General features: G+C 42.3%; 1 protein-coding gene across 1 annotated transcript; it reads left to right on the forward strand.

Annotated features, from left to right (window-relative positions):
• Positions 1-3,903: 3,903 nt before the first annotated feature.
• LOC126176422 (uncharacterized) lies at positions 3,904-14,409 on the forward strand. The gene is made up of 2 exons (XM_049923582.1): positions 3,904-4,165; positions 13,978-14,409. Exons 1-2 carry the CDS (start codon positions 3,970-3,972, stop codon positions 14,115-14,117), a joined length of 336 nt encoding a protein of 111 aa, XP_049779539.1. The 5' UTR covers positions 3,904-3,969; the 3' UTR covers positions 14,118-14,409.
• Positions 14,410-15,632: the final 1,223 nt, after the last annotated feature.

The following is a 15,632-nucleotide window of genomic DNA, read 5'->3' on the forward strand; positions in this document are numbered from 1 at the left end:
TTTTGGGAGTGTTTCTTGTACCATGATTTGGCCCCACTCGTTGAAGTTACCGTAAGCAGAATCAGGCTGTTGATTTCTCACTCGATATACTGCGAACTATGAATAAAGGGCAACAGGCAGATTCCATATTTCTAGATTTCCTAAAAGCTTTTGACACGGTGCCCCATTGCAGGATGTTACTGAAGGTTCGATTATATGGAAGAGTTTCCCAGATATGTGGGTGACTCGAAGACTTCTTAAATGATAGAACCCAGCACACTGTCCTCGACGATGAGTGTTCATCAGTGATAAGCATATTATCAGGAGCGGCCCATAGAAGTGTGACTGGACCGCTTTCTTTGTGTACATAAATGATCTGGTGGACAGAATGGGCAGCAATCTTTGGTTCTGTGCTGATGATGCTGTGGTGTACGCACAGGTGTCAAGTTAAGTGACTGTAAGAGAATGCAAGACGACTTAGGTAAAATTTCTAGTTATTCTGATGAATGACCGCTAGCTCCAAATGTAGAAAATTGTAAGTTAATGCAAATGATTAGGGTAAAACACAGAAATTTCCGATACAGCATTAGTAGCGTCCTGCTTGACACAGTCATGTCGTTTAAATATCTAGGCGCAACTTTGCAAAGCGGTGTGACGTGAAATGCGCATATGACGATTGCGATAGGGAAGGCGAATGGCCAACTTCGGTTTATTGGGATTTGTACGAAAGAGTGGTTTAGCATATAGGACACTAATGCGACCTATTCTTTATGCTTCTCGAACTTTTGGGATCCGCACCAGGTCGGATTAAAGGAAGTCATCGAAGCAATTTAGAGGCGGGCTGCTAGATTTGTTACCGGTAGGTTCGAACATCATGTAAATATTACGGGAATGCTACAGGAACTCAAATAGAAATCCCGGGGTGAAGGCGACGTTCTTTTCGAGAAATACGAGAAAATTTAGAGAAGTGGTATATGAACCTGACTGCAGAACAACTCTACTGTCAGCAACGAACGTTTAGCGTAAGGACGACGAAGATAAGGTACGAGAAATTAGGGATCTTACGAAGGCATCGAGACAGTCGTTTCTCCTCTCTGTTTCCGAGTGGAAGAGGAAAGGAAATGACTGGTAGTGGTGTAGGATATTCTCCGCCACAAACCGGACGGTGGGTTGCGGAGTATGTACGTAGGTTTAGATATTGTAGGTGGCCGAGTAATGCACTTCCTGCTGCTACTCCATGTACAGTCGTGGACAAAACGAGCGAGACCCCTCGCCTTTTCGTTATGCTGATCCGCACAGCTTTAAAGTCTGCTACACAGCATAACATCAAGGCGACGAAGTGCTACCAACATACTATGCACAGGCGTGAAATTTAAAAACTATCCGAAATTTGTCAGACTGTTTTCAATCGTGTGTAAGACTATATTAATGCTGATTAGTGTGTTAACCACAACACCTAAATATAAGACATAAATGAAAGAAGAAACGCTAATTAGTACGAACTGTACTAATAAAAATGAATTTCAGCTTATCGAGATAACACAACTCTTTTAGTAAGACAAAGTAACCAAGATCGTCACGAATCAGCAAAATATTATGCGCAATCGGCCGCGAAATGGTCTGTGTCAACGTTAATACCAGTCATACTGGATTACCGTTGCTGACCTTCCATGAAAGTGCGCAAATTTAGCAATGCGTGAAGATTCATAACGAAATTCAGTTAAAAATCATTCAGTGCCACACTAAAGTCAATTCAATTACTGACAGAAGCGGAAAAACGTAGGCAGTAACAAGTAAGAAATTCTACAAGAGTTTCATATCGATTTCCACAGGGCGCCAGTACAGAATAAAGGTAGCGATAAAACGTACTGGGGACGCGAGAATTTCTTAAAATTCCTTTATTGATAGTCTATCTGCCTCCATCGAGATTAGAACCGAAAACAAACCAGACCTCCCTTGCAGTAGGGAACACCTTTCACTACGCTAGCAGACAACCCATGCAAACAGCCCTTTATTATTACCCCAGGCATGAATAAGCCGGAAATTTCGCAATGAAAATGCCAAAATGATCTGCAGTTTCTGTTGCATAGAGCTTTCTGGACTCAAAAACACATATTGTCTACCTTTATGTCACCGCCTGTGTGACAATCATTCGGGATGTTTATCGAAATAACAAAAAACTGTTATTAGCGAGTAAATTTAGTAGGATAATTCTGCACCACCCCAGGAAATAAAAGGCGACGTAGCGGCCAAACGTATTCTACAATGTTTAGAATTCTCCATTAGACGTGCCACAGCCAGAAAACGTTCGTTACCCGATGTGTTCCTTAAGTTGGCTAGCAATGGGAATGCTCGCACATCTAAAACGCGGTGGCATTAACAGTGGGATCTGAATTACCACGTGTATAGGCAAATGGATTTTATTTGCATTCCTGTAAACATGATTTGAATCGAAAGCGTAGCTACGATTAATATGCTGATGTATCGACTGCAAGTAGAACATTTCGAATAAAGAGTAGGTGAAATTATTATGCGGCCCTCATCTTCAGTAGCTGCGGTAGCTATTTTCGTTGTTAGGATATCGTCACGTAAATCGGTAAAAATGGAACCTTACTAGTCTCACTTTCTTGACCGTCTATTTGTCTACCCAACCTTTAAAACCCGTGTACCTCGAATAGGGGTAGACATAATGAGCGGAAATGTATCGCACTTCCTTCGGTATACGGACCCTTGTTGGTGTGAAAAAGTGAGGTATGTCAACGCAATCTAAAGAGACGGCCGTTTATGTAAATAAAATTTATGCGAAAAGTCAAAAAATGGCTCTAAGCATTATGCCACCAAACTGCTTAGGTCATCAGTCCCCTAGACCTAGAACTACATCAACCTACCTAATCTAACACACATCCATGCCCGGGGAAGGATTCGAACTGACGGCGCAAGGAGCCGCGCGGTCAGCGGTATGACGCCGTTGAACGCACGGTTAACCCGCGCCGGCAAACTGTTAATATTATCTGGTATTGCTAAAAAATTATTCACTTCTGGTGAATGATTTTCTGCGCAGTCCATTTAAGAAAGAATAACTAAAATATATTTGATGTTACGGAAGAGGAAGGACGCCTAATTCATTTCCCCTTGTCTTTATTCATGATGTTATATTCACAATCTGAGCATACGTACTATACATAACCACACCGTAGATCCAAGTCATAGTCACAGATATGCGAATACAACACATTGGCTTATAGTTGAGGTATTTCGTTTCCCACGAAGTGGTGGCAGACGATGCTGTGGCGTCTTCGAAGCGCGAGTTTCTCCAGTCAGTACATGTCAGTACATCAGCTGAGCGAACTTTCATAGTATGTTGGTGCACTTCGTCGCCTTGCCTGTTATGCTGTGTAGCAGACTTTAAAGCTGTGCGGATCAGTATAACGAAAAGGCGAGGGGTCTCGCTCGTTTTGTCCACGACTGTACCTTAATCCCAAATAAAGTATGTGCGACTATTTGGAACAGCGGTTGGTAGCTCAACAGAAACAAAAAATGGAAGACTTCGGCTGGATATGGCATAGCTGAAGAAACTTGTGACCTGTTTTCCTCGCGGAAATGACGCCATTGACAAGGCTAATGGTGGTGTTATTCGATCTTCGCGTAATGTCTCCATCGTTTGACTAATATCATGCTCTGTGTACTTACGTCTGCACTTAAAGTATGTGCGAAAGTTTGCGCTGTCAGGGAAAAGACGAAATGAAAGGTGTTGCTTCTAGAACCTCGTTAACGTCAGGAGGCGTCGAGAGATAAGGGTGGGTTACGCTGATGACATTCGCTCAGTATATCACGTTGGACAGGTTCTAAGAACTTTACGTCACCTTGAAAGTATTGCTCTGAGATAAGCCCCCTCCTTTGCATACTGGACAACTATGTAAGCAGGTGTCGGTCGTCGGGGATTCGTCGTGTTACCAGCTCGCCCAGAAAGTGCGTCGGCTACGCTGCATCATGTCGTACGTCTTGGTCACTCTGTCCTGTGTGTTGCTGGTGCTCTCTGCGCCCTACGCTTTCGCTGAAGACAGTGACGATGACAGTACAGACGTCGACGACTCATTAATAGCTACCGGTGATGGATGCACACCCGATGAAGTAGACGACGACGACTACAGCGAGACTACGGCTGCTACAGAAACCACTTCAGCCAGTATGTTCTTTACAACAACACAATAACTTTTTGACAATAACTATCTCTCATGTGCGAATCAGCCGTATGATTCTAAGAGAACATGATACTGCCTTATATCAGGTGGGGCTGATCTTCCTGTTCTTCTTCTTCTTTTCCTTTACCCTTTCCCACCTCTACAGGGTTGGCATAGCTATATAGGTTTCGGCAATGTTACCGACAGTCGATGGCCAAATGCCCTTACTGACGCCATCAGTCTCCCTCACCCCTCCTCCCCCCCCCCTCGTCCCACCCCTCTTCCCCTCATCCCAGGAAAGGTATCTGTGTCCGTCTCATGTTCAGGTATGAGAACGTTTTCTAAATGTTTGCTTAGCATGTCTCTTAGGCGTGACGTGGGAACCATCCCGGTATTTATCTAATTGTATGTGGGAAACAGCCTAAAAACCACTTCCAGACTGGTCGGCTCATCGGCCCTCGTCATTAATCTGCGAAGTGGATTCGATCCGTGGCAGGCAACCGGAAGCGGTGCGTTAACGCTCTCGCACATCTGGATGGGTCCATTTGGGCCTGAGCTCCAGACATTCACACACTGTAAATAATTTCACGTACATAGCTCTTTAGCTTGCTTCTAGATTTGGAGCGTCCAAATTTCCGTTAACAAGCGCTTAGCCTCCATCAAAGGACGCTATTCATCAGTAATATTTGCTGTAAACAAATGGCTTGTCATCCATATATTTTCTACCTAATGATAGTTATCAATTATCTGACCTACTCGTATAGATAGGAAGACAGAGGGATGAACCAGCCACATCGAATCTGAGTGGTGGATTAACCTCTGGTATAGTGACGTTTTTGGAATATGGACTTTAAGTAGCTCTCCACGTATGTGTACGCAAATGCTGGGCTAGATCACAATCTGCTTCGCAGAAAATATCATAATACACAAAATTAGTTTACACTACTCATAGGTATCGTACACGAGTTCCTTCCTTTATATTAACCCACAACTGTGGCAATAGCAAGAGAATCTGAAACAAAGTTTAAGTAAAGTAAATTTCTCAAATCGTGAAAGCAGTGAACACCATAAGAGAGCATAAACGCTGAGGGGGAGAGAGAGAGAGAGAGAGAGAGAGAGAGAGAGAGAGAGAGAGAGAGAGACAGACAGATAGACAGACAGAGAGAGAACAATCACCAATCACGTCCAGATTTATGTAGCACACGTCTGTCTTGCAGTGTCCATTGCTCACTCTCCATTCGGTCTTCATCTGGATGCTTTCTTATCTCTTGGAATACAACAGACAATTTCTTTCGGACACCTACCGTCGCTTGCCTACATACCTCAACCACCTTTATTTTATTTTCATTGCAGTCGCAGAACTTCATTACAGTTACAGAACTAGGCGTTCTAATCCATTCGGTTCGTTGATTCTTTTATTTTTGTTTTCCTGCCCGTCCTAGTAAATTTCAACATCCATCACTCCACTACTCACTGAAAAACTCTCAGGTTATGGATAAGTTTTGTATCAAAACCTTACACTATACTGTCATACACCGAACCCTACAATACATTTTCCGTTTCAACCAAATCAGAAACTTAGTTTTCAAAGCACTCCATGACGCTAATTCTCTCTCTCTCTCTCTGTCTCTCTCTCTCTCTCTCTCTCTCTCCCCCCCCCCCCCCCCCTTTGTTAATCTTATTTCCCTATCGAAATGTTGATGCTACATTATTTTCGTCTTTTTTATAATTCAATTGTAAGTCTACTTCCGAATTATTCTACAAGCATTAACTTCTTTTTTTCACTGTTGGAGTTATGCGAACTTCCTTTTTCTTCACACTAAATGTTTGTGTGCTTTGTACCACCGGTGTTGCAAACATTTGTGTGCCGACACGTGTATAATAATAGTTACGTTATAGTTACCTACATCACGTATTTTTTGGTAGCAAAATCGGAGGTAGTAATAACTTATTCTTAAACTACACTGAAACAAAGTGGTGACATCGTCCTCGGCTGATCCTCCTATATCAATATGCCATCGAAATATTCTTAAAATGTATTTCTTCAAAGTAACTTTCTGTATTGAAACTCTTGCGTATGTATTTCCCAGAATAACGTTGTCATAGCTCACCGTAAGGTACCACGAGAAAGCAAGACCCCTGTTAAAGATATGATTTTAGGTAAATGACTAGTTTCTAGTGAGAAATTTAATTTCTTATGCACCAGCTTAGCCACCACCACTAGATTTCTCTACACTACTGGAAATCAGCTCTCAAATACTGCACTATAAACATGTCATATGCCTTTAAGTGACCACCCAAGATTAATCAACACAACGCACTGCAGTCTACAAGAAGTATCGAAAAGCGTTATGGTTTATAGATACTTCTTCCGTTGTGTAGGCCATCTCCGCAGTTACGATGATGCACCAAAAACTTTCTACCCATAGGTGCCAGTTTTTTATCCTCCATTACTATACTGAGATACGTTTCGGTTTCTTCTAGTAAGGCATTGTCAGTGGTGCTGTGCTTTTTCAGCCATTCCGTAGCATTGTGTGTTCGCTTATAACCAATTCCATAGAGTGACAAAACCGGCTTCGTATCTCTCACTGGTTAACTGAACATACAGGAAAGATTAGCGATGTAAGACGTTTGCTCCGTATTGTGCGTGTCTCACTTCCACACAATACATTTGCTGCATTGGATCGTTTGAGAAACTTCTTACCCTGTTTATGAGTAATGCAGTATATCAGTACATTTCTTTTGTCGAATCACGTTTTCTTCACCGTATAGACATGTCCACGCAAATTCTTGAAGACTATATCCTTGCTGTGTTAAAGATTCTAAAACACTAAACGCTAAATATTTTATTCGACGAGATATTTCATCAGATTTTGCAGAGTAAGTGTGATCAAAGTTTATTGTGAAAGAAGACGTTGAAGTGTCAGCAGAGTTCATTGTTTTTCGAAAGATGTGGAAAAAGACATCGCAACACATAATGTGGTTGACAAGAACCTCAGAATTCGAATAACATCAAGAATGTCCCAACTCCGATTTGGCAGAAAGATATAACACACATCGCCTTCCTTCAGAATTTATGAATAGAATGATGCTAGTTAATCTCCCGACAAGCATTCTGGCCATTTCGAGACAAAATTATTATTATTTCCGGTTTAGCTAACTTTCTGTCTCCAGCATGTGGAGGTTGAGTTGTCTGCTTGTATTTTTCATAATTATCTTTATTTCTTCCTCAAACCAGTGGTAGTTATATTGGTAGGACATTTTATCAAAAACAGTCATTATACTATCCCATTAATTGCCTTCTTTCTCTATCCTAACACTATTCTTGAAAGCTATGACTCGCCAATATGGTGGCATTTATACATCACGCTACTCGGCATACCATTTATGACAGTGTACTTAATCTGATACTTAACCGATGGTAGGGGAAAAACAGTGTGCACTATCCGTCTACGAATTACGTATTTATTTAATCTGCATGAAGCAACAGGTGAGTAGAAATTAAAATAAGAATTATTTAAAACTCACGCTACCAAATACGTAAAGTCAGATAACAGTTTCTTAATCTGTCAAGAGAGTGGATCAAAGTATTTTCATCCGTTATTTAAATTCCTCACATGGTAGGTGCATGGGAGGAGGGAGAGCTGGCAACGGCCATGTTGAAGCTTTATAGTCTTTGGGTGAACAGTTAACAATACTTTGATAGGGAGAGAAACGATGATCTAATGTTCATGAAATATTGTTGACGCATGTGGTCTTGAAACCAGTTAGTATAATGGTGCCGTGCGTTCCTGACAACAATTGTTGGATGGCGGACTTCAGAGTCAAATAGGATTAGATAGGAGGTAATATGAGAAAGGACGTGGATGAGTTCTGAGAAGGGTCAGGAGATGGGAGAGGTAGGTGGTTCGAGATGTGTATGATTTCAGTTATTCAAGAAAAGGAAGAGAAAGGGTAATCTACAGATGATAAAATGGCTAGGACTGTAGAGTGATTTCATGATTTGGCAGGAAAAACGGAGGAGGACGGACGAAAGAACATCGGAGGGCGTGGAGATATAATGAATATGAGACGAGGTGATTCGAAGCCAGACTTCTTAGGGTGTTTGACACAGTGGAGTGTTGGGCTTCAGTTTTAGGGTAGACAGAGGACTGGCTAGGTTACTCCAGCTGTTTGAGATGGCATGAAATTTGGATCCAAGTTCGTAACAACTCGTTACACAGCTGCACTACGCATTGTCCAAGCAAGTAAGTTTATCAACATGGTGAACTCTGCTCTTTCCGCGAATGGCTTACTCAATATCATTATAGGTAATTTATTTGTCCAATGATTAATTTACAATGGTATAGGATCTGTTAGCTTAACACCAATGAGACAAAAGTCAATTCCAAAGCTTAATGGGCGTAAGTGTACATATTTCTACCTGCGACTGAACAAAGTTATGTAAATACTACAGTAATTTACGTCATTTGCAGACTAATAATTGCAACTGTTACTTACGTTGATTAGTACCTTCAAGTACATGAGGCAAGAACAAGGCATTAATGTTTATTTTCTCCTAGGCGGCAAGTCAGGTGTTTCAAGTATGGACGCATGAACCCAAAAAAATAGTCTATACTGATAGGCGCAGTCTACTCAGTGATGCAGTTACGACCACGTAGAAAACATCAGGAAGTAAATTACGGGACGTGTTTGAGGGAAGACTGTTCGACAAAGAGAAAAAAGAAGTGTTACACTGATGTGTGAACATATTAAGGTAACTCATATACGAGGTGCATTCAAGTTCTAAGGCCTCCGATTTTTTTTCTAATTAACTACTCACCCGAAATCGATGAAACTGGCGTTACTTCTCGACGTAATCGCCCTGCAGACGTACACATTTTTCACAACGCTGACGCCATGATTCCATGGCAGCCGCGAAGGCTTCTTTAGGAGTCTGTTTTGACCACTGGAAAATCGATGAGGCAATAGCAGCACGGCTGGTGAACGTGCGGCCACGGAGAGTGTCTTTCTTTGTTGGAAAAAGCCAAAAGTCACTAGGAGCCAGGTCAGGTGAGTAGGGACCATGAGGAATCACTTCAAAGTTGTTATCACGAAGAAACTGTTGCGTAACGTTAGCTCGATATGCGGGTGCGTTGACTTGGTGAAACAGCACACGCGCAGCCCTTCCCGGACGTTTTTGTTGCAGTGCAGGAAGGAATTTGTTCTTCAAAACATTTTCGTAGGATTCACCTGTTACCGTAGTGCCCTTTGGAACGCAGTGGGTAAGGATTACGCCCTCGCTGTCCCAGAACATGGACACCATCATTTTTTTATCACTGGCGGTTACCCGAAATTTTTTTGGTGGCGGTGAATCTGTGTGCTTCCATTGAGCTGACTGGCGCTTTGTTTCTAGATTGAAAAATGGCATCCACGTCTCATGCATTGTCACAACCGACGAAAAGAAAGTCCCATTCATGCTGTCGTTGCGCGTCAACAGTGCTTGGCAAAGTGCCACACGGGCAGCCATGTGGTCGTCCGTCAGCATTCGTGGCACCCACCTGGATGACACTTTCGCATTTTCAGGTCGTCACGCAGGATTGTGTGCACAGAACCCACAGAAATGCCAACACTGGAGGCGATCTGTTCAACAGTCATTCGGCGATCCCCCAAAACAATTCTCTCCACTTTCTCGATCATGTCGTCAGACCGGCTTGTGCGAGCCTGAGGTTGTTTCGGTTTGTTGTCACACGATGTTCTGCCTTCATTAAACTGTCGCACCCACGAACGCACTTTCGACACATCCATAACTCCATCACCACATGTCTCCTTCAACTGTCGATGAATTTCAATTGGTTTCACACGACGCAAATTCAGAAAACGAATGATTGCACGCTGTTCAAGGAAAGAAAACGTCGCCATTTTAAGTATTTAAAACAGTTCTCATTCTCGCCGCTGGCGGTAAAATTCCATCTGCCGTACGGTGCTGCCATCTCTGGGATGTATTGACAATGAACGCGGCCTCATTTTAAAACAATGCGCATCTTTCTATCTCTTTCCAGTCCGGAGAAAAAAAATCGGAGGCCTTAGAACTTGAATGCACCTCGTAAAAATATCTGCACTTATACCGGTTACACCCAGTATAAAGTAAAGTATTATACACACACTTGTTTAATGGCAGGACACGTGGTCGCCCGTGACCTAGTTGTAGAAGTCATCCAGACATTTGTATGACATGATTTAAGAAAACCGCGGTAAATCTAAATCAGGGTGGTCAGACAGAACACAACCTCCATCCTCCAGAATCTGAGGATCGTGTCTTAACAAATCTACATCTATAATCTGAAAGCCACTTCACGATTTCTGGGAGAGGGTACAACCATCAAATCCCCCTCCCTTTTCTTAATCCATTCGCCAATGTTCTCAATGGAGAGACGTCTACAGACGCTAAAGTAACCTCTGGCGTGCCACAGGGGAGTGTTATGGGACCATTGCTTTTCACAATATATATAAATGACCTAGTAGATAGTGTCGGAAGTTCCATGAGGCTTTTCGCGGATGATGCTGTAGTATACAGAGAAGTTGCAGCATTAGAAAATTGCAGCGAAATGCAGAAAGATCTGCAACGGATAGGCGCTTGGTGCAGGGAGTGGCAACTGACCCTTAACATAGACAAATGTAATGTATTGCGAATACATAGAAAGAAGGATCCTTTATTGTATGATTATATGATGGCGGAACAAACACTGGTAGCAGTTACTTCTGTAAAATATCTGGGAGTATGCGTACGGAACGATTTGAAGTGGAATGATCATATAAAATTAGTTGTTGGTAAGGCGGGTGCCAAGTTGAGATTCATTGGGAGAGTCCTTAGAAAATGTAGTCCATTAACAAAAGAGGTGGCTTACAAAACACTCGTTCGACCTATACTTGAGTATTGCTCATCAATGTGGGGTCCGTACCAGGTCGGGTTGACAGCGGGGATAGAGAAGATCCAAAGAAGAGCGGAGCGTTTCGTCACAGGGTTATTTGGTAAGCGTGATAGCGTTACGGAGAAGTTTAGCAAACTCAAGTGGCAGACTCTGCAAGACAGGCGCTCTGCATCGCGGTGTAGCTTGCTGTCCAGGTTTCGAGAGGGTGCGTTTCTGGATGAGATATCGAATATATTGCTTCCCCCTACTTATACCTCCCGAGGAGATCACAAATGTAAAATTAGAGAGATTCGAGCGCGCACGGAGGCTTTCCGGCAGTCGTTCTTCCCGCGAACCATACGCGACTGGAACAGGAAAGGGAGGTAATGACAGTGGCACGTAAAGCGCCCTCCGCCACATACCGTTGGGTGGCTTGCGGAGTATAAATGTAGATGTAGATGAATCGCGCGTGGGGAAAATGACTGTCGGCGAATCTCGTTTCACATCTACATTCTCCAAATTTCAAGAGTAAACCTCTCCCTGATGCAGGACGCCTTTCTTGTAGGGTCTATCACTCGAGTTCGTTGAGCATCACTGCAACGCTCTCTCGCCGAGTAGACAGTCTCCCAACGAAAAGTAACGCTCTTTGTTGCTCTTATCTAGCTCCTCTATTGATGCTACCTGAATACACAACGTCAATCAGTCGTACGTATCGTATGGGTCTCTTACGTAAGTGCGTAATAGGAACAAGTTCGTTTAGTGACGTACAAATTACCATTCTTCAAAAACTTAATAACATAAAAGATAATTATGCACTGTTCATTTAGTTCTGCACACGTTTTGCTGCACACAACCACAAACACTTGCCGATGATTTTAGGACAACGACCACGCCACGATGCCCCCGTTTCATTTCCTTGCCTTCCTTTCCGCCTCCAAAAAACCGAGCAAGTCCTCGTGATTAGTGAGATGTAGAACTCAGAAAAACTGGGAGGCTTGAGTATTATGCACTATCAATCACTTCCTTTATTATTAACCCCTACTCCACGTTATCTGTAATTGCGTCTGATGCAATATTTAAGCGGAACGTTTTGACTGACTTGTCCGAATTATATAATTTGAATCGCTGATAAAAAATTGTGAAAGAGCTTTTTTTTGTTTTCCTTGGCAAATTTAGTCCAAACTGGCTCTTTCGCATGTTCAGATACAAGTTGTACCAGGACGAATGGTCAGTATTCAGGGATACAACAGGAACGGCCATTCGAAACAAAAAGGTCCAGTACACATCAGCTATAAAATGCATACCTTAAGAGCTGTGAGCATTTGTTCATCTTCGATACTGTGAAACGAATCTCGTCTACTGCAAACTCTATGCTTTCTGTATCTTGAAAGGCAGTAGTATGCATCCAAACAAGAAAACAATTTCCACTAAACATGGACTCTGAAGTGCACACCTTAAGAACTACGAGTACTTGTTCATCTTCGCTAATGTGAAACGGCTCTCCTACTGAACCCGAACGCACAGCTCCTGAAGAATGCATTTTAGAGTCCACTGTTGCTACTCGCTTCAGATGATCGTCCTGGCACGCCCTCCATACAACTACTAAACACATTCTTACTAATTTTTTTTCCGATACATGCACCGTAATAGTACATGAATTCACATGATGCACATGTTTGGCCTGTTGGTGTAGTGGTAAAGCGCATGCGTGGAAACCAAAATGTCGCGTGTCCGAATCCCTTTCTGATTACGGAATCATCATCATCAGTTATCTGCTATATTAGCAGGTCCTTTGCCTCTCCATTTTCTGCGATCCATTGCTTCCTTCTTAAGGGTGCTATATATTGTACCGTCCATCATGTCATCCAGTATCTGGAATCTCTTCCTTCCTCGCTTCCTTTTCCCTTCTACATAACCTTCTAAAACTGTTTTTATCAGTCCGTCATTCTTTCTTAATATGTGCCCAATTTTGTTTTCTTCTCTTTATTACATCTAGTAACTGTCTTTTCTCTCCCACTCTTCTCAGTACCTCTTCATTTTTTACTCTGTCCATCCAACTTATTATTTCCATCCTCCGCCATGTCCATATCTCAAAAGCCTCCAGTCTTTCTCTGTCTTTTTTCCTCATAGTACATGTTTCAGGGCCATATAGAAGAACACTCCATACAAGACATTTTATGAGTCTCTTTCTGAGTTCTCTGTCCAGATCGCTGCAGAAAATTCTCCTTTTCTTATAAAACGCCTCTTTGGCCATTGCTATCATTTTTTTAATTTATGTGGTACACTTCCAGTAGGTGTCTATCCTGCTTCCAAGATACTTAAAATTTTGCACATGTTCTAGTATTTCTCCATTCAGCATAATTTTTATTTCCTTCTTTCCTCCTAGTGCCAATACTTTTTTTTTATTTGTGTTAATTTTCATTCCATATTTTTCCGTTAGTTGCAATGGCGTCCACCAAATCCTGTAATTCTTTTTCCCCTATGGCTAGAAGGACCATGTCATCAGCAAACCTCAAACACCCTACTCTTCTTCCTCCAATTTCTACTCCTTTGTCATCTAATGAGCATTGGTCAATCATATTTTCCAAGTAGAGGCTGAAAAGAGTAGGTGATAGACAGCATCCTTGTCTCACTCCTTTTCCTTTACGGAATATCTGTGTATAATCGAGCCTTCATCTGTCAATGATGTTAGGAACAATGAATGTCGACGAAGAGGCATCTAACAAGAAGAGTTCCACTAGACTGTTGATCCAAACGGAATTTTTATTGTAATTGTTGTGCTTGACGCAGAAAGATTACATAGTTCTGAAAACGCGTTCGTACATTGAGTCGAACTACTACTTCTAGTAATAAATTTTACGCTCCATTTCTGCGGTTTGAAAATGTTAATTTTTTGTGTTTAAAAATGATGTGTGACTGTATTCCAGGCTCCCGGGCAGGAAAAGCGGTCCGTGCCGGTTCCAAACAAAAGGCGCACGCGAGGACTGCAGCCCACGGGAAGGCGGCCAAAGCCAGGACAGCCGCCAAGAAGGCTGGCCGAGCTGCCGCCAAGGGACACAAGGCCTGAGCGTGGCGGCGCACTCTGCAGCCGAAACGTCAGCCAGCCTCCAACCTGAAACTTCCGCACTGACGCCCGCCCGCTTGGGTCTTAGAGATTAACCAAATTAAAAACTGCCTGTTTCCCGAAATTATTCATTGCTTTTGTTTTCAACAACGTTATAGAAGTGTTTGTGTAATTCTTTGACATTTTCATTTTCCAAATTCGTGATGAAATACAGGAGGCCTCATACGTTATAAGACGAGGCATGTATATTTAACATTTGCCTGTCATTAAACTTGCAAGTTGCTACTGACATAAATTTATTGTTTTAAGTGAACACCCAACCCAACACAACTAAAAATTGGTGTTCCCTCACACAGCTCTCACCTTCCATTACAGTTCGAAACCGATTTGAAATAATTTCTCTAGAATGTTTGTTCCCATTACAACTTCAGCTCAACATGGAAAACATTCCCCTGTAAAGATCACACATTCTGGCAGTCAGGTCGCTCCTGATTTCCGTCAAAGTGAGTAAACACTCGAGCAAGAAGATTACCAAGTCAGTTTGTGTACGTTTTTATTGAGAGTCGACAGAAATTTCGCAAGAACTTTACTTCAGGCGCACCACGAACCAGTGAATATGCGTCTCATGATAAAAAGTCAGCGAGAGAATAACATAACAATCTGTACTTTTTCTCGGTTGTCTGGGCAGACGATTCCATTTGTTTCCTCAATATTCGAAGCACGACGTAATCGCTATCATCTCATCACTGCCAGCAACACGCAGCAAAGGCTACTAGACCAGTCGTCGGCACATTTCTACTTAAAAACAGATGTGTCAGTACTGTTAAACAAGCAGCAAAAACCATTAATCAACTACAAATTTAAAATACCGGATATCACAATAACATAATGATTTCATTAGCTGAAATACAGTTATAACTAACAGAAGAGATCTATCACATACAAAGTCACGACTTAACAGCCTTACTATTGAGAACAGTCATAAGTTCGGTAAAGAAATAAGATGAGAGTCCAGAGGAATTTGTAAGAACACAGGAATCGATGTGAATAAGCCATAGTTAAAGTTGAAAATGTCTTTCTGATTGAAAGGTAAGATCCACCTGCACAGCCATTTAATTGCAGTCAGTTACCTGAAATTCCATCTCAGGGGGCGAGGTCTTGTCAAAACATTTTCGATTGGGCAGGAAGGTTTATACATGAGCGGTCGTTGGCTATGAATGTAGGTAGCTTAGTTCCTCGTTGATTGTACGGTGTGACACAAGTGTTGGCCGAGGAGTCGGACGAACAAATCTCTCAGAGACTGACATGCCCATTCTTCCTTCACACCCTAGGAGCTTTCACGTGGACAGAGTGCTTCTGAGGCTCATGTTGCACGTCTCTAACAATTCCTCTCGTATATGTCCTCGCACACAATTTAAAGCCGTCAGATAGACAGCAATTTACCACCTGCTTTAAGCTCTTCCATCGCTTTGATTGTAACCCTTTAATTAATACACTGAAGAGCGAAAGAAACTGGTA

Source organism: Schistocerca cancellata, chromosome 1 (genome assembly GCF_023864275.1).
Source record: "Schistocerca cancellata isolate TAMUIC-IGC-003103 chromosome 1, iqSchCanc2.1, whole genome shotgun sequence".
Classification (NCBI taxonomy): Eukaryota; Metazoa; Arthropoda; class Insecta; order Orthoptera; family Acrididae; genus Schistocerca; species Schistocerca cancellata.